Source organism: Panicum virgatum, chromosome 8N (assembly GCF_016808335.1).
Source record: "Panicum virgatum strain AP13 chromosome 8N, P.virgatum_v5, whole genome shotgun sequence".
NCBI classification, from domain to species: domain Eukaryota; kingdom Viridiplantae; phylum Streptophyta; class Magnoliopsida; order Poales; family Poaceae; genus Panicum; species Panicum virgatum.
Window position 1 is genome coordinate 3980677 of NC_053152.1, and position 16385 is coordinate 3997061.

At 45.0% G+C, this 16385-nt stretch overlaps 6 protein-coding genes across 7 annotated transcripts; 3 read left to right on the forward strand and 3 right to left on the reverse strand.

Moving 5' to 3' along the window:
• Positions 1-4544: 4544 nt before the first annotated feature.
• Positions 4545-5800, reverse strand: LOC120686413. The gene is made up of 3 exons (XM_039968614.1): positions 5100-5800; positions 4953-5027; positions 4545-4834 (listed from the first exon to the last, which is right to left on the reverse strand). Exons 1-3 carry the CDS (start codon positions 5635-5637, stop codon positions 4758-4760), a joined length of 690 nt encoding a protein of 229 aa, XP_039824548.1. The 5' UTR covers positions 5638-5800; the 3' UTR covers positions 4545-4757.
• A 5-nt stretch (positions 5801-5805) lies between these two features.
• On the reverse strand, positions 5806-6765 carry LOC120686414. The gene is made up of 2 exons (XM_039968615.1): positions 6106-6765; positions 5806-6012 (listed from the first exon to the last, which is right to left on the reverse strand). The coding sequence occupies exons 1-2, from the start codon at positions 6572-6574 to the stop codon at positions 5825-5827; spliced, it is 657 nt and encodes a 218-aa protein (XP_039824549.1). The 5' UTR covers positions 6575-6765; the 3' UTR covers positions 5806-5824.
• LOC120686629 (serine/threonine-protein phosphatase PP1-like) lies at positions 6706-8078 on the reverse strand (the record flags this gene model as incomplete). Its single annotated transcript, XM_039968838.1, has 3 exons — positions 6706-6844; positions 7143-7296; positions 7364-8078. Coding segments are annotated over 2 exons (822 nt in total), but the record flags the coding sequence as incomplete, so codon positions are not given.
• A 275-nt stretch (positions 8079-8353) lies between these two features.
• On the forward strand, positions 8354-8842 carry LOC120686416 (wall-associated receptor kinase 2-like). Its single transcript, XM_039968619.1, has one exon. It carries the CDS (start codon positions 8354-8356, stop codon positions 8804-8806), a length of 453 nt encoding a protein of 150 aa, XP_039824553.1. The 3' UTR covers positions 8807-8842.
• Positions 8843-8979: 137 nt separating this feature from the next.
• On the forward strand, positions 8980-14259 carry LOC120686415 (wall-associated receptor kinase 2-like). 2 transcript variants are annotated; one of them, XM_039968616.1, is made up of 3 exons: positions 8980-9239; positions 12974-13126; positions 13228-14234. In XM_039968616.1, the coding sequence occupies exons 1-3, from the start codon at positions 9020-9022 to the stop codon at positions 14217-14219; spliced, it is 1365 nt and encodes a 454-aa protein (XP_039824550.1). In that variant the 5' UTR covers positions 8980-9019; the 3' UTR covers positions 14220-14234. The 2 variants fall into 2 exon arrangements, with proteins under 2 accessions (XP_039824550.1, XP_039824552.1); XM_039968618.1 differs by having other exon boundaries at positions 9000-9239; positions 13225-14259.
• LOC120686417 (wall-associated receptor kinase-like 22) lies at positions 14217-16074 on the forward strand. Its single transcript, XM_039968620.1, has 2 exons — positions 14217-14422; positions 14531-16074. The coding sequence occupies exons 1-2, from the start codon at positions 14236-14238 to the stop codon at positions 14863-14865; spliced, it is 522 nt and encodes a 173-aa protein (XP_039824554.1). The 5' UTR covers positions 14217-14235; the 3' UTR covers positions 14866-16074.
• Positions 16075-16385: the final 311 nt, after the last annotated feature.

The window sequence follows — 16385 nt, forward strand, 5'->3', positions numbered from 1 at the left end:
TCATGAGTTTGAGTGTACCAAGATGAAGCCCTCGTCGAGACGATCGAAACGAATATATGGATCGCCTAATTTGGAGCCCAGACATAGGAGATATGGCACTTGAAAGTTTCCCTGTCTGGGTAAATCCGGTCTGACCGGATTTGGTCGCCGGTCTGACCGGTTTTAGCTGCTGTGCACCCTGATAAATCCGGTCTGACCAGATTTGGTGACCGGTCTGACTGGTTTTGGGCAGATTAGTCCGACTTAGAGTTGTAAGTTGATTCTAGGTCGGTTTTTAACATGTTTTCTATCTCCCACGGGTACAGACCTCCCCACCCTATAAATATAAATGGTTATGGCCGATTGAGAGGCGTCCAATCGAATCTATCAAACAATTTTATCTTTTTTATCTTTTCTTTACCATAATATTTTCCAACCCTATGTGCTGTTCGTCTCTCGTCTCCATGGCATGAGGGGGCATCCTAGCTGGCCTGTCTAGTCTAGGGCAACCCAAGGTGCGCTTGCCCTGACGGGGTCCCTCCCGGGCGAGCGTTCGTTGGATCTTCATCGGGCTTTCCGGTGAAACCGGTCTGATCGGCATACAAAACCGGTCTGACCAGATCCCATGGAGGCGCTGCAAGGAGCCTTCGATGAGGTGCACGTGACGTGCTCGTTTGGCGGCGCGTTTTAGCGTCAACACACTTTTTGGCGACTCCACTGGGTAACGAGAATCAAGCTATCATGGCCGATTTGTCAAACCCTAGCAATCCAACATCATATGAAGAACTACTTGAAGAGTATCAGCGGGAATACGACAGAGCAGTCGAAGGCCTACTTTTGTCTTGTTTTCGTATAACAGAGCAAGGAGTCATTAAGATAAAGGAGTTACAGCCACCATCCACCATCGATGTATTAATGGAGATGCAATCTTCAGGTACTTTATCTAATGTGCTATCTGATTTTGTCAAGTATTTAATTGATAAAGAAGATAGTTCAGTTGCAACTTCTGTTATTCAAAAATCGGCTATTGAAAAGCTGACTAATAATCCTTGCAATGATTTGCCAACTTGTGATGTTGTTGGTCAATATACAATTCGGCCGTCTCAAGTCGAATTTGTTGAACCAAAATCCCCTAGCAAGAGCACAACTAAATCTAGTAGTATAACACTCGGGGGGCAACAAAACAAAGGCAAAGGTGCCGGCTGCACCGCAATCGATCTGACTGGTTCTCCAACCGGTCTAACCGCTTCTTCTAGGGTTTCTGGTGGAAAATTCCAACCTAAGATGGTTAAACCCAAGAAACCCGAGATTGGTGTTTGGAAAACAGTTGAAGCCAAAGGTCGTAAAAAGAATCAAAAGGAAAAGCCAAAGCCTATTCATAGAGAGCTTCCGGCTAAATCCAAAAGGGAAATTAATGTCAATGATTCTAGTCGGCTTAAAAATTTCAAGCAACCAAAATTTGCTTCAAAACATAAAATCCATGAACAGAATCGGCAATAGAGCAATCTTCACATATCAATGCTGTTTCCATCATATGGAGCACCTTTACATGTGCCATGGGAATTTTGTTCTAATATGCATTATTCTTATCCTCCATGGTCTTATAATTCGTATATGCCATTTCCCCCTAGATATTTTTGTTCAGATTATATTACATATAAGGAATCGGCAATTAAAAAGTCACCACCTACCAGCAATGACCGTTTTAATCATAAAAATTGGTCTGTGCAGAAAAGGACACATAAGGTGACTTTCTGATTCCTTATATGTAATATAATCGATTTGACCGGAGCTCTAGGTCTGCAAAGACCGGTCTGACCAGTCATGAAATCGATTTGACCGAGGAAAATTTTGGAATTTTGGGAATTTGAGGAATTTTGGGAATTTCCGGTCCATCTGGGAATTTTGGGAAGGACCCCAAAACTATGATGAGGAAAAAAACAAGTTTTGAAGAACTACTACGCAAGTATCAAAAGATAGCCGAGGAAAAACATATTAACTGGCTAGAAGGGAATCAAAGAAGAAATTATGCCACATCGCGAACAAAGAAAAATCAACAACATTGGCGATCATCTCATTGGTATTCATTGTTTATCCCGTCAATGCATGTGCCATGGACTGCATATTCAGGTATATCTGATTCTAGTCCATGGTCTTATTATGATCCTTGGTTGGTATGTTATGACTATCAACATCCTGCTCATGCTTTACCAAGGAGTCATGATTTATATGATCGGCCACCATGGCCGTATCAAAATTTCTGTTATTAATATATGCTCAGATGTTTGAAAGCCGAAATAGTTCGATGATCTCAAACCATAAATTGTTGTATTCACTGGTTTTCTTATTTCGGCTATATTAGCATCTATAACAAGTACAGAGAAGAAATATAAGGACGATGTATTTTTCGTCATCGTCCCTGAGCAATTTCGGGCATTGGGAATGTTTCTTGGTACGCAAGCTTTACCAAGAAACAGGGGGGCATATGTTGACACTCAAAATTGGTATGACCTAAAGCAAGCAAAGTAAAGGCCAGAATAACCAATTCGATACTAATTTCTATTATTTTGCAAGTTTGTTATGTATGACCATTGTGCAGGATATGGAGATCGTTTTGGGATATTTTGGACATGATTTCATTAATGAGGCAAAGAAGTATTCAAAACAGCATCAAGATGAGGTCAAATCATGAGTTTGAGTGCACCAAGATGAAGCCCTCGTCGAGCGATCGAAACGAATATATGGATTGCCTAATTTCGAGCCCAGACATAGGAGATATGGCACTTGGAAGTTTCTCTGTCTGATTAAATCTGGTCTGACCGGATTTGATCACCGGTCTGACCGATTTTAGCTACTGTGCACCCTGATAAATCCGGTCTGACCAGATTTGGTGACCGGTCTGACTGGTTTTGGGCAGATTAGTCTGACTTAGAGTTGTAAGTTGATTCTAGGTCGGTTTTTAACATGTTTTCTATCTCCCACGGGTACAGACCTCCCCACCCTATAAATATAAAGGGTTATTGCCGATTGAGAGGCATCCAATCGAATCTATCAAATACTTTTATCTTTTATATCTTTTCTTTACCCTTATCTTTTCCAACCCTATGTGCTGTTCGTCTCTCGTCTCCATGGCATGAGGGGGCGTCCTAGCTGGCCTGCCTAGTCTAGAGTAACCCAAGGTGCGCTTGCCCTGACGGGGTCCCTCCCGGGCGAGCGTTCGTTGGATCTTCGTCGGGCTTTCCGACGAAACCGGTCAAACCGGCATACAAAACCAGTCTGACCGGATCTCGTGGAAGCGCTGCAAGGAGCCCTCGACGATGTACATGTGACGTGCTCGTGTGGCAGCGCGTTTTAGAACACTCACCTCATGCTACGCGGGCAGGACCGGCCGGACTCGATCCATCACGTTCGCCGTCATGCGCGTGCGAATCCGTGTGGTCGTGGTTTCACTAGACGTGTGTGCGCCGGCGGTCCTGGTTTCGTACGTGTGCGAAAGTGAAAGGCAATTAAGGCTGCAAGTCCGCCAATGCAAGTGGGTTCTATATATTCCATTCCATTGGCGGCCGATGTCTTTCTTCGAGGAAGTGGTGGGGGATTATTCAATCATTCGATATAGAAATGATGAAAGAATTTTTGAGCGTGAAAAGAAAAAATCCATTATTCTACATCTTAGGTGTAGCATTTATTCTACATATAGTAGTCAAATTACTAAAGGTAATGACCAGAAATTACTGAACCAAGTTGCTGAATTACTTAACTGTATGACGTTTAGTAACCACACGTGATAATTATTACTGAAATTTATTCAGTAATTATTAGTTGGGTATAGTTATTCCTAGGACGCAGAATATTATTGCCGTATATAAAATTATTACTGGACTCACGATGGTCAAGTCTGACTGGACTCCCGGTGGTCAAGTCTGAAGTCTCCCTTTCCTCCAGACATGCGTGTCCAATTTGGTCTTCCGTTCTTATATATAATATATAGAGCCAGATTGCCGTTGCCTTCTCGCCTCGATTTAATTTGTACAACGCGTCGCAAACCGTCTGCATTCGCTGGGAAAACAGGCCGAAGCCGTCGTCTGGGGAGACGACAGTAGGGGAGCATTGCGGGAAAAACCGGATTTATTGTGCCTCGCTAATCATAATTAACAGGGTAAAGACAATGCATGAGTAGTAGTAGTAGGAGTAGTTTGCATCGGTGTGTTGTAGTATTAGCATCAGCAGCAGCTAGCCAGATAATGTTGCATATATGAGCTGTGTGCGTGTCTTGCTGCATGCTCTATACCAATGATGCCAGCAGCGCGGCCCCCAGCGGCGGCGGCGCTGATGCTGATGCAAGGTTTTCTTTACCGGTAACAAAAAGAAACCGGAGGTCACCGATAAACACGTTTATCGGATTTATCGGAAAATTCTCGGATTCCACGTTTTGTTTTCGGATGAAATTTCAAAAAAATACCTCATTTTGTACGGAGAATAATATAGATTATTTTCAAACAATCTAAAAGCGAAAAAAATATAACAATGCATAGAAATGAGAAATATGGCTATCACGAAGCAATAGATAGTCTGTTCAACATGGAGTTTCAAATATTGCACATGAAGATGCTCAATCCCAAATATTACAGTCTCCATCCATAGTTCCAATTTCAAGTACTAACAATTACTACATAGAATAGTCCATGGTCCTAAATATTAGAAGCACACGAAAAGACAAGCTCAAACCCAGGCAAATAGCAATTCATTTTGCATGAACCCTCGAATCTGACTTTCAGGCTTCAGTACAAGGTCTTGACAGAACGTTTCTTCATCCTTTTCGAGCTCGGACGGAGAGGGATTCCCTTATCCTTACCAGCTGATAAGAGAATACAAATTAATCAATAGTGGACCAAAATTTTCCATTGCAAGTTGATCAATAGTGGACCAAGATTTTCCATAGCAAGTTGTTCAAGTACTAGTACAAGGAACATTACCTCCTTCCTGAGTTGTCGAGCCTCCCTCTCCAAGTTCATTTGCATCACTGGAAGCATGAACAACATCACCATCACCTTTAAAAAGATTAATATTTCAGCAAAGCTACAGTATATAATATGCAGAATCCCATCAAAAATTAAACTTACCATTGCCTTCACTGTCATCAGAACTACTCTCCCCAGACTCAGCATAAACAGGGCTACCTTGCTGATCCGATTCTGATTCATAATCAGAGAAAATATCTTCAAATTCTTCCTTCCTTTTCTTACCCCGTTTCCCACCAATCTTCTTTTTAAATGCAGCCACCTCTTCATCACTCATCCCTAACTCATCTATAACAAGTCTGCTAGGATTAGGGGATTCGGGCCTCTGGTCATCACGTTCATCTAGAGTCGGCGCGGACTCACTCCTAGAGGTGCACAACCAATCCATGATCGGGTTCCTTTCATCATACATAGTCACATCTATTAGGATGCTACATGGATCAGAATCTCTTTCATGCTCCTTGTTGGTTTGCATTTCTTGAAGGTTTTGCATGTCAGTTACGAAATGTTGGATACGCAATTTCAAATTATAATGTACAAAAACCAACTTGTGAAGCTTATCGTAACTTAACCGGTTCCTCAATTTGGTGTGCACCAAGGCAAATGTGCTCCAATTTCGCTCACACCCACTAGAGGACATGCATTGTGAGACAATACGTCTTGCAACCTCTTGTAGTTCACTACAGTCTCCACCATATTGATCCCACCAATCAGCTAGGAAAATGATGGTAAATGAAATAAGAATTCAAACATAAGAAAGCAACAAAATAATGCACATTAAAAAAATTAAACATGCAATTACCTGCACTACACCGGCCATTAAGAGCCTATTTTCGAGCCTCCGCTCCTCCAAATAACCCTCCCTGTTTTGAGAAGAAAGTAAATTGATCGATTGCAGCAGAAGCCTTTGAAGATGAGCCTGCAAGCTTCTTGATGGCCAATGTGACAGCATGTCTGGACTTTGGTTTCCTTGCAAGCTTGGAAGTGTACAGTGCTTTAGGATCAAGTGCGGCAGCTAACAAAAAATAAAATGAAATCAGCAATCTTAATAATTAGTGATGCATGAAACAACAACATGAATTGAACAATTTATCAATTAAGCCCTCACCTGCAAGCATAAGTGTATCATTGACAAGATAATCAAGTCTTCCTTGGACTTTTTCCAACACCCTATTCTGTAGATTTTTTTGGATGGTATTATCACTTAAATTGCCACGTATTTCTGCCATAGATTCCCTCATTTTTGGAATGAATGCAGATATAGAATAGAACTTCTGTTGCTGATCAGCTAAACGAAGTACAGAATAGATTGGGGAGACAGCTTTTAACACCACTTCCATTTGACTCCACCATTTTTTCCTGGTCAAACAATCATATGTGAAATCATGGTCAGCCTTACCAGCCCACACACATTTCTCCCAGTCATCAGATACCATCCATTGCTTGAACTTATCTTGTCTATCCCAAAAACTCTGGAGAAAAATGAAAACAGTGCCAAATCTAGTGGCATTCCACCGAATCAGCTCCCTCCCTATCTTTTCTCTCATCATAGCATGCAGCCTACAAATAAAAAACATGACAACAAGAACATCATTGAATTTTCATAAACACAACAAGAACATCATTGAATTCATCTGCCATTATATTCTTAATATGCGTTGGCACATTTTTACACTCCACTACATTCCCAGTTATTCCACCAAGATGCTCCCTTAGACGAGATACACCACCACCCTTTTTTGTTTTAAAACAATAGTAGCACAAAAATCCAGCCCCATTAGGTTTGGGGTAAGGCTCGCCATGGCTCCATGTGACCTCAATTGGTCCATTTAACTTCACCACTCTCCCTGCAGGAACACATACAAACTTAACTTTGTCTACTGCAGGAACACTTTGGCAAGTAGTACAAGACATCTAAACTCTAAAATTAATGTCAACTTTGGCAACACTTGCAGGAACACTTTGGCAACACTTGCAGGAACTCTAAAATTTCTAGTCCCTGCAGGAACACTTGCCAATCTAAACTCTAAAAATCTAAATCTCACAATACTACTAAGGGAGCTACTCAAATCAGCACTTCAAAACAAGATAAATAACCAACATTTCACAATGACAGTCTAATAAGCAACTAGTTTGTCGATTTACCATCTTTTGCAGTCACCTCCATTCCACCGTTACTGTCCGTTGTTCCCCTAGGAATGGCACCACTGTATGATGCGCCGGCGGCACCACTGGAGGATGCACCAGCGAAATTGCCATCTTCCCTTCCCCCATCCATTGCCATCACCACTCCGAGATGCTGAAATTGAAAAGGCTCAGCTTACCTTGCTACAATCGGCAAGCACTGCTGAAAAGGCTCAGCTTACCTGGGCCGCCGTGAGCGGCGAGGATGCGGGAGACCTTGTCGGCGCCGAAGGTGAAGGAGACGCCGCGGTCGTTGTCGCCCCAGCCGGAGCTGTCGCGGTCGGGGTCGGACCAGAGGAGGTCGCAGAGGAGGCCCTGGTCGGGGACGTCGACGGGGCACTGGATGTCCCTGATCCGGGCGAGGCTGTCGAGGTCCGGCGAGAGGCCCCCGTGCATGCAGAGGATCTTGTCATCGATGACGGCAGCGACGGGGAGGCAGTTGAAGCAGTCGGTGAAGAGCTTCCAGAGGCGGACGCTGAAGCGGCGCTTGCACTCGTCGTAGAAGCCGTAGATGCTGTTGATGGAGGCGCACTCGTGGTTGCCCCGGAGCAGGAAGAAGTTGTCCGGGTACCGGATCTTGTACGCCAGCAGCAGGCAGATGGTCTCGATGCTCTGCTTGCCGCGGTCCACGTAGTCGCCCAGGAACAGGTAGTGGAGCTGGAGCAAGCTGGCCACCTGGAAGCCGCCTCGGCCTGGACGAAGGAGTGGAGCAGGCTGTGGACGGCGACCCACACCGCCACACGGGGCCTCCCCTCGCGTCCCTCTCGGCGACCTCCGCCGGCGAGGGAACTCGAGCGGGCGGCCGGGGCTCGTGCGTTGCGGCGTCCGGGCCGTTGTGCGGCGCGGGAGAGGCAGGAAGGAGGCAGAGGCTCGGCGCGCGGTGCCGACTGGGAGGTGAGGCGGTGTGCGCCGCCGCAGCTACGGCGTCGGCGAGCAGGGGGAACGAGCGGAGCGCAGAGTGCCGCCGCCTCCAGCGCCTGAGCTGAGATTGGGAATTGAATGGATGGGGCGCTAGGGTTTGTGTCACCGGCGGGGTGGACTGGTTTTTGGGCTGGGCCGATTTCAAAACCAACGAAAATTTTGAGCGGTACAGAGAATAACCGGGCCCCACCGAAAAACGTGATTTTCGGTTTTATCGGAATTTTATCGCCGAGAAAAAAAACCTTGTGCTGATGATGGCGTTGCAGCTCTCGGCTGCAGCCGCCGCCGCCGCCATGTCGCCAGGGGTACCCATCGGGCTGCCCAACTGCAGCACCACCTGCGGCGACGTGGTCGTGCCCTACCCCTTCGGCCTCGGGCCCTCCCGCTGCTACTGGCCGGGGCTCAACCTCACCTGCGACACGAGCCGGCACCCGCCTCGGCTTCTCATCGGCGACGACGCCAACCTCCGGGTCACCGAGATCTCCCTTCGGAACCAGACCATGCGCGTCATGGGCAGCCGCGCCGTCGTAAACACAACCGGCGGCCACCTGAGCTCCGACAGCTGGAACCTCCCGTTCGGCCGCGGATTCACCAGGCACGGCTACCGGCTGTCGTACCGCAACGAGCTCGTCGTCGACGGGTGCAACGCCGCGGCGACGCTCCTCGCGGGTTCCGGGGTCGTCGTCGCCGGCTGCGCCAGCTAGTGCACCGGGAGCCGCGGCGACATCGACGACTTCTTCTTCTCGACCACGGCCTGCACGGGCACCTCGGGCTGCTGCCGAGCGCCGCTCACCACCAGCGCGCCCGGGCGGCTAGAAGCCAAGTCGCTCGTCAGCGGCAGCGGCAGGAACCGCACCGTGGAGCCGTTCCTCGTGTACGTTGCGGAGGCGGGGTGGATCGACCACGGCCACCACGCCATGATGGGCACCGACGGGGTCGATGAGGCTCCCATCCTCCTCGCGTGGAGCGTCGCGCGGGGGCTGCCACCGCAACCGCAACGCTGCGACGACGACACACGTCGCCGGCTCTGCAAGAGCCAGAACAGCCGTTGCTTGGCTGACCTAGGAGGAGCAGGCTTTATGTGCCAATGCCAGGATGGTTACGACGGCAACCCTTACCTCCCGGGTGGATGCCAAGGTACGTTAAGTTCCGTTCGTCCAATTAGCATACACTAGTCAATCAACTCGTACTCCCGCATGGACTAATTAGAATTAATATAACAATAAAGTCAATAATTACAATTATCTATCTCATACCCTTTTTCTCATCTATGCTATAAAAGTTGAAACAATTGAAACTCTTTTTCACCAAGATTAGACCCACCATACCCCTCACAGAGGCCCCATTTGTCTGATCAAAAGGTTTGACGAAAGGGAGGGAGAGATTGATTTCGTCAATATTTTCCACCAAAATCCTATTACTTTTTACACCAGCAATTTCCTATACCCACCTCTTGTACCCACGTATTACTTTCCTTTAGCACACACATACTTTTCTTTGCATATCCATTGACCCATAATTCAGGTCATTTTTTCTTTTAGAAGGATAATAATTGACATCATTGTATATGGAAGGAAAAGAAAGTCATGCATTAACGTATTACTATCCTTTAGTATACACATACTTTCCTTTGCACACACGATACGTCATTTTTTTCTTTTGGAAGGATAATAATTGACATCATTATTTATGGAAGGAAAAGAAAGATGTGTATTATTGATGATTTTGGAAGGATATTAATTGAGATCATTGTTTTATGGAAGGAAAATAAAGATGTGTATTATTTTTGGAAAGAAAATAAATAAAATCATTGCTTGATGGAAGAGAAATTAAAAACGTGCCTGTGGCACGTACATCTTCCCTAGTATATTAAATATTCTAACATATACTCTAATATATATATTTATTATTATCTAGTTACAGTAGATGTTATTTTGCATCACACTTCTATATGTATTTGATATATATTTAGTCGAACTATTTGTTTGTAAATTGGTATTCTTGTCTCTTCCGTAATACATGAATACATGGTGACATATATCATTGGTAGTATTTTTATATAAATAATATATTAATAATGATAGAAACATTAATTGAGAATTTTATATTGGTGCACCTTAATATTTTATTATAATTACATAATTTAGATTCATATTTAGGAGTAATTTAACTTGTAATAATAATGTTTAATTTATATATAAATTTAAGGGAGTATTTATATTATTTTTATAATGACATAGGTGGGTAATTTATGCAAAGATCAGAGAGTTACTTAAATTTCGTGTTACCATCCGGTACTAAAACACCTCCAGGGCTGATAGGTTCCACTACTACATAAACTATTTTTAGGGGCGGGTACGAAACCCGCCTCTAGTTTTCACTGCTAAAAATACTATTTTTAGGGGCTTCAATCCTATAAATCAATTTTTAGGAGTGGGTCATGGCGTGACCCGACTCTAGAAATCGATTTTAGATGCGGGTCATGCCATGGCCCGCCCCTTACAAATCCATGTCCAGCTGCTAAAAATTAAAAAAAAATCGAAAACATTAAAATAAAATATATATATATTTTAGGCAACCAGCCACCACCACAAGACCTGTAATGTCGAGGTACAATTTTTTTGAAAAATTATGCACACTTACATCAACTGGGATTCAATCCGCCTACCTCAGAGGCGGGTATCTCAAAATGGATTAACATAGGCGGTCAAACTTAAGACGACCGGCTCTGTTAATACTCCTATTTTCAGAGGCGGGTATGTTATAAAGGTCGGCCTCAGTTAATAGACCGGCCCAACAGAAGCCCAAATAAACCAAGTTGCTGAGAGGAGTACATAAACCCTAACCCTCCTCTCCCGCACTCTCTCTCCCACACTTCTCCCTAACACACTCCACTCTCACCCTCCCTCCCTCCCGCCCTCCCGCGGCTGTGCACAGCGGGCGCGATGCTGGACCTGGCTAGCGGCAGCACGTGCGGCCCTGGCGGCACGGATCCTACCGCGGTGACTCGAGGCGCGGCTCAAATGGCGGCTCCGGTGGCCGCGGTCACGGGCGGGCAGGGGCTGCCACGGTGGGCGTCGGCGGCGACCACGACGATGCAAATGGGCTCGCCGGGCCTATGATGGGCTCGGCGGGGTCTACCCTTTTTTTGTTTTTTTTGATCCATTAATAGAGGCGGGCATGCAACTGCCTCTGAAAATGGCTCATTTTAGAGACGTTTGCTCAGAGACATTTTCTCTTGCTCTCCTCTGAGAATGTTTTTTAACCACCTCTGAAAAGATTATTGTAGTAGTGCGCCTTTCTTACCACCACACCACACAGACACTCATGACTCCGTGGGGTATGATATTATTTTATATTAACTTTGAAGTTGATTATTAGGGGCATCACCCCGCCCCTAATAATCATTTTGGGGGCGGGTGACGCCACCACCCGCCCTTAAAAATATTTTTCTATTTTATTCTGGAAAGTACTGTGTAAAGAACTACCAGCGGACCGTCCGCTGTACATGGGTGGACCGTCCACTGTTCAAGTCGCTCGGATGTCCAAACGCCTGTGTGGGTGTTCGGATGTCCGAACATCTTGAATGGCAGACGATCCAGTATACATGGGCGGACTGTCTGTTGTTCTAGTTGTTCAGACGTCGAACGTCTAGAAGCGTGGACGATCTGCTATACATTGGCAGATCGTCCGCTATTCAAGTCGTTTGGACGTTTGAATGCATGCACGTAACTTGTCTGTGCAGGCATTTAGATGTCTGAACATCTTGATGGACGGACGGTCCGCCCTTGGTGAGTGGACGGTCCCCTAACAAAAATGGTCATTGGCTATTTTATTTTGGATTAAATGATTTTCCATAATAATTTGGAAAAATATTTGTAGGGGCGGGTGGAGGCCTCACCCGCCCCTACAATTATTTTTTCAATTTATTCTAGAAAATTATTTAATTCATTAAAAATAGGAAAACACTTCAAAAAAATATGAAATTTTTACCAGAAGTATATTGCGACCTGTATAATTTAGGAAAAATACCAAAATCTGATTTGAGTGTCTATATTAGTTCAAAGTGTGGAAACCATAATGAATAGCTCCCATACTAAATTATCTCATACAAGTTAAGGCTAACTTTATATTTTTCACAAATTTAAATATTAGATACAATTAAATATATTTATCATATTTTTCTAAGTTGTGTAGGTCAGAATAGTCTTATTGTACAAATTTCACAATTTTTCAAGATTATTTTCTATTTATTTTAAAATAAATGATTTTTCAAAATAATTTGGAAAAGTATTTGTAGGGGCGGGTGGGGGTTGAACCACCCCTACAAAGTTGATTTGTAGGGGCGTCCTACCCCACCCGCCCCTACAAATGGGCACATTTACAGGGGGCCAGGTGGGTGGGGGGGGGGTGCCGCCCTTACAAATGGATTTTCAGGAACGTTTCAATCGCTACAATGCACCAGCTCCATTTGTAGCAACGAGTGCAAAAGTGGTCTGCTCCTAAAAAATAAGGCGTTGCTACAAATTATTTTTGTAGTAGTGTACTACTAGTAGTTGTTAGCAACTATTTTTATACCGGTACAATGATAAAAGATGGAAAGTCATTTTTCTAGTAGTTCAAGAGGAAAATTCATGAGGAAATTTAGGAGGTTAATTTGGATTATTTTTCTAGTAGTTGATGATGACCATATGTGCCTGATTTTTGTGGTAATTTCTATGCATGACTTACTTTTGTCATTAATGCGCCTCATGGATGCTGCAAAAGGAGCTTCTCCCAATAGTAGTATTTTCTTTGGCATTTAGACTTTGCATTATTGTTGTGTAATTAACATGTGGTAGGTTGTTACTTGTGTGGCTGACTGGTTGCAGATATCGACGAGTGCAAGCTCCCAAGTGAAGACATTGGTTGCTTCGGTGAATGTGTCAACACGGTCGGGTCATACTATTGCCTTTGCCCGCATAGATCTTATGGCAATCCCGACGCCCAAGGTGGTTGTGTCAACATTAGCTCAACAACTACAGGTCAGTCCGTCAGTAGAAATTTCATATATGTTGCACAGATGAAATATTGCTGCAATAGTACAAATTTCATACATGTGTAATGGAGTACACATTTGCAGCAGATGAAGAACTATTGCCTACGGTGGCTCCGGCGCCGATAGGGTTGCCCAACTGCAGCACCACCTGCGGCGACGTGAGCGTGCCGTACCCCTTTGGTATCGGCGCTGCCGCTGGGTGCTCCTGGCCGGGCTTCCACCTTACCTGCAACACAAGCTACAATCCCCCGCGGCTGTTCATCGACAGCAATGCAACCCTTGAGGTCGTCGACATCTTCTTGGCCGACTCGACGCTGCGTGTCATCTATGAAACCACCGTCGTCTCCCTGGGGTCTTCCGATGGTGGCAATGGCCACATGGTGGGCACCTACAACCTCCCCGACATCGGCGGGCCATACATGCTGTCCGACAGCAACGAGTTCATCCTCTACGGGTGCGACGCGCAGGCGACCCTATACGGGGAGTACATAAACGGCAGCAGCAGCACCACCTCCAACGACAGCGTCATCAGCCGCTGCGTCTCCACCTGTAGTTCTGACCAAGTCGCTGTCGCTGCAGAAAACAGTGGTTCCGGGCTGCCGGTCCCAATGCTCACCGACGGCACGAGCAGGTCGTACTGCTCCGGCAACGATGGCTGCTGCCATGCGCCCATCTCAGCCGGCAGCGCACCCAGGGGGCTGGACTTCAAAGGGTTGAACACAAGCCAGAAGAACCCAGTCTGCATGTTTGTCTCCGAGGAGGGGTTGACTGATCAGTGGCAGGCCATCTTCAACATATCTGATCTCGGGATGCGCTTCTATTCTGTAGAGGCATCTCCCCTTGTTCTACGGTGGGTGGTAAAGGAAGGCTTCTCTGTGCCTGCCAGTGCCAGCAACTCGGGGCAGTGCCCTGGGGACGTGGCCAAACGCCTTTGCAGGAGTGAGCACAGCAACTGCAAGCAAGAGTATGGAGGCTTTACATGTTACTGCTACCAAGGCTACCAAGGCAACCCTTACATCGCCAACGGATGCCAAGGTCAGTACTCGTGTCCCATATATTACAAGACAGAAGTTTCTTAGTAATGCTTGTTCAACAATGGGGGAATCAAAAATTTTTATTTGCGTGTTGGCTACAGACATCGACGAGTGCAGAATCACCAAGGTACGCGATTCATGCTTCGGGGACTGCATCAATCTGCCCGGAGATTACGAGTGCCGATGCCCGCGGGGAACTCATGGCAACGCAACGGAGCGCGGCGGTTGCATCGCCGAGTCCCCCACAGGTGACAGCCAGAAGAATCTCTCATCATGACCTCTCGATTATACTTTGTATGCATGTTTTCTGTAGCTTGAAAAAATGATAGTGATAGCACAAGTGTTTCAATTTTCAGGTCTAATAATTGGTTTGTCAGTTGCTAGTGGCCCGGTATTCCTGCTTTTGGTTCTAGGGATAACATTAGTACTCCGTAAGATTGAGCAGCACAGAAAAGAGATGCTGAAGCAAAAATATTTCAAGCAAAATCGTGGGCAGTTGTTGCAACAATTGGTGTCCCAAAACGCAGATATTGCAGAAAGGATGATCATACCGGTGGATGAGCTTGCAAAGGCGACAAACAATTTTGACAAGGCCCGGGAGCTCGGCGGTGGAGGGCATGGTACCGTTTACAAAGGAATCTTATGGGACCTACATGTCGTGGCCATCAAGAAATCAAAGATTACGATCTAGAAAGAAATAGATGAGTTTATAAATGAGGTAGCAATCCTCTCGCAGATCAACCATAAGAATGTGGTCAAACTCTTTGGATGTTGCTTGGAGACTGAGGTACCATTGTTGGTTTATGAGTTTATTTCTAATGGAACACTTTATCATCATCTCCATGCCGAAGGACCAAGGTCTCTATCTTGGAGCAATAGGTTGAGGATAGCAACTGAGATAGCTACTTCTCTTGCATATCTTCACTCATCGGTTTCAATCCCTATAATCCATAGAGACATCAAATCCAGTAACATACTTCTCGACGATACACTAACATCAAAAGTATCAGACTTTGGAGCTTCAAGGTACATTCCAACGGACAAAACTGGTTTGACAACAAGGGTTCAGGGAACAGCAGGATACTTGGATCCTATGTACTTTTACACTGGTCGCCTCACCGAGAAAAGTGATGTCTATAGCTTTGGTGTCATCCTTGTTGAGCTGGTCACTAGAAAAAAACCATTTCCATATTTATCTGACCAAGGTGATGGCCTTGTTGCTGATTTTGTCAACCTTCTTGCTGAGGGAAACCTTCTCGGGATGATTGATCAACAAGTCTTAGAAGAGGGAGGCGAGGAAATCCAAGAAGTTGCCTCACTTGCAGCATACTGTGTAAGCTTAAGAACTGAGGAAAGGCCAACGATGCGGAAGGTGGAACACATACTAGAGGGAATTTGGGGTACCAGGAAGTATAACAAAGATTATACATAGCACAGGAATGCGACAATCAAGTAGAAGAGATATAGTATAAGAAAAAATTATGTCTACGAGATACCCAAGCTAGATAGCACAGCTCTTTGCTTTACTCCTTACAGTAATTAAATTCTTCTATTCCTCAACATCGCTTATGTTTCTTTAGCATGAATCAACTGCACCCTTTCATCAGAAACAAGTACATGTGCTCCCTCTGTATTGTACTTGTCACATTAGTTTTATCCTAAGTCAAATATATTCAACCTTGACCAAGTTTATAGAAAAATATAACAACTATACTACCAAACATGTGCACCATCAAAATGTATCCCGTGGTGAACTCAATGAAACAAGTTTGGTATTGTAAATGTTGTTATATTTGTCTATAAACGTTGTCAAAGTTTAATATTTTTGGATTAGGATAAACCGAATATGATATGTAAAAACAAACAGAGGTAGTACCAGATTAGAGTCGATAGGTTTGCTTTTGTCTTTCTCGTAGTGCAGTGGAATATTTTCCTCCTCAAAAGCATACGGAATTTATGTAATGTGAATCTGTTCAACTGAAAAGCATGTAGAAACATCAGCTGTCCCAGCAGTTGATGCATTTCATCCCCATGAACAAATTAAAGAGGATTGTATGAGTCCAGCCTTCAGCCTTTCTTGCCAACTGCCTGAGCAAAACAGGACATGCTCTGTTTTCAGGACATTGTCTGTTTAATTCGATTTCTTTAGTTTTCTCCCGTTGACTCGATCTATCACCCAAAGGCTGTACGTTTCGTGGTGCTTCATTGGAG

Bases quoted from the DNA above. Each gene is read 5' to 3' on its own strand.
- LOC120686417 (XM_039968620.1), top strand. From the start codon at position 14,236: ATGGGGGAATCAAAAATTTTTATTTGCGTGTTGGCTACAGACATCGAC. The intron at 14,423-14,530 runs GTGACAGCCAGA...TTCAATTTTCAG, and splicing joins CATCGCCGAGTCCCCCACAG to GTCTAATAATTGGTTTGTCA.
- LOC120686416 (XM_039968619.1), top strand. From the start codon at position 8,354: ATGATGGCGTTGCAGCTCTCGGCTGCAGCCGCCGCCGCCGCCATGTCG.
- LOC120686414 (XM_039968615.1), bottom strand. From the start codon at position 6,574: ATGTTTTTTATTTGTAGGCTGCATGCTATGATGAGAGAAAAGATAGGG. The intron at 6,013-6,105 runs GTGAGGGCTTAA...ATTTTTTGTTAG, and splicing joins TGATACACTTATGCTTGCAG to CTGCCGCACTTGATCCTAAA.
- LOC120686415 (XM_039968618.1), top strand. From the start codon at position 9,020: ATGATGGGCACCGACGGGGTCGATGAGGCTCCCATCCTCCTCGCGTGG. The intron at 9,240-12,973 runs GTACGTTAAGTT...GACTGGTTGCAG, and splicing joins CCTCCCGGGTGGATGCCAAG to ATATCGACGAGTGCAAGCTC. The intron at 13,127-13,224 runs GTCAGTCCGTCA...ACACATTTGCAG, and splicing joins CATTAGCTCAACAACTACAG to CAGATGAAGAACTATTGCCT.
- LOC120686413 (XM_039968614.1), bottom strand. From the start codon at position 5,637: ATGTCCTCTAGTGGGTGTGAGCGAAATTGGAGCACATTTGCCTTGGTG. The intron at 5,028-5,099 runs GTAAGTTTAATT...ATCTTTTTAAAG, and splicing joins TGATGACAGTGAAGGCAATG to GTGATGGTGATGTTGTTCAT. The intron at 4,835-4,952 runs GTAATGTTCCTT...TTCTCTTATCAG, and splicing joins CTCGACAACTCAGGAAGGAG to CTGGTAAGGATAAGGGAATC.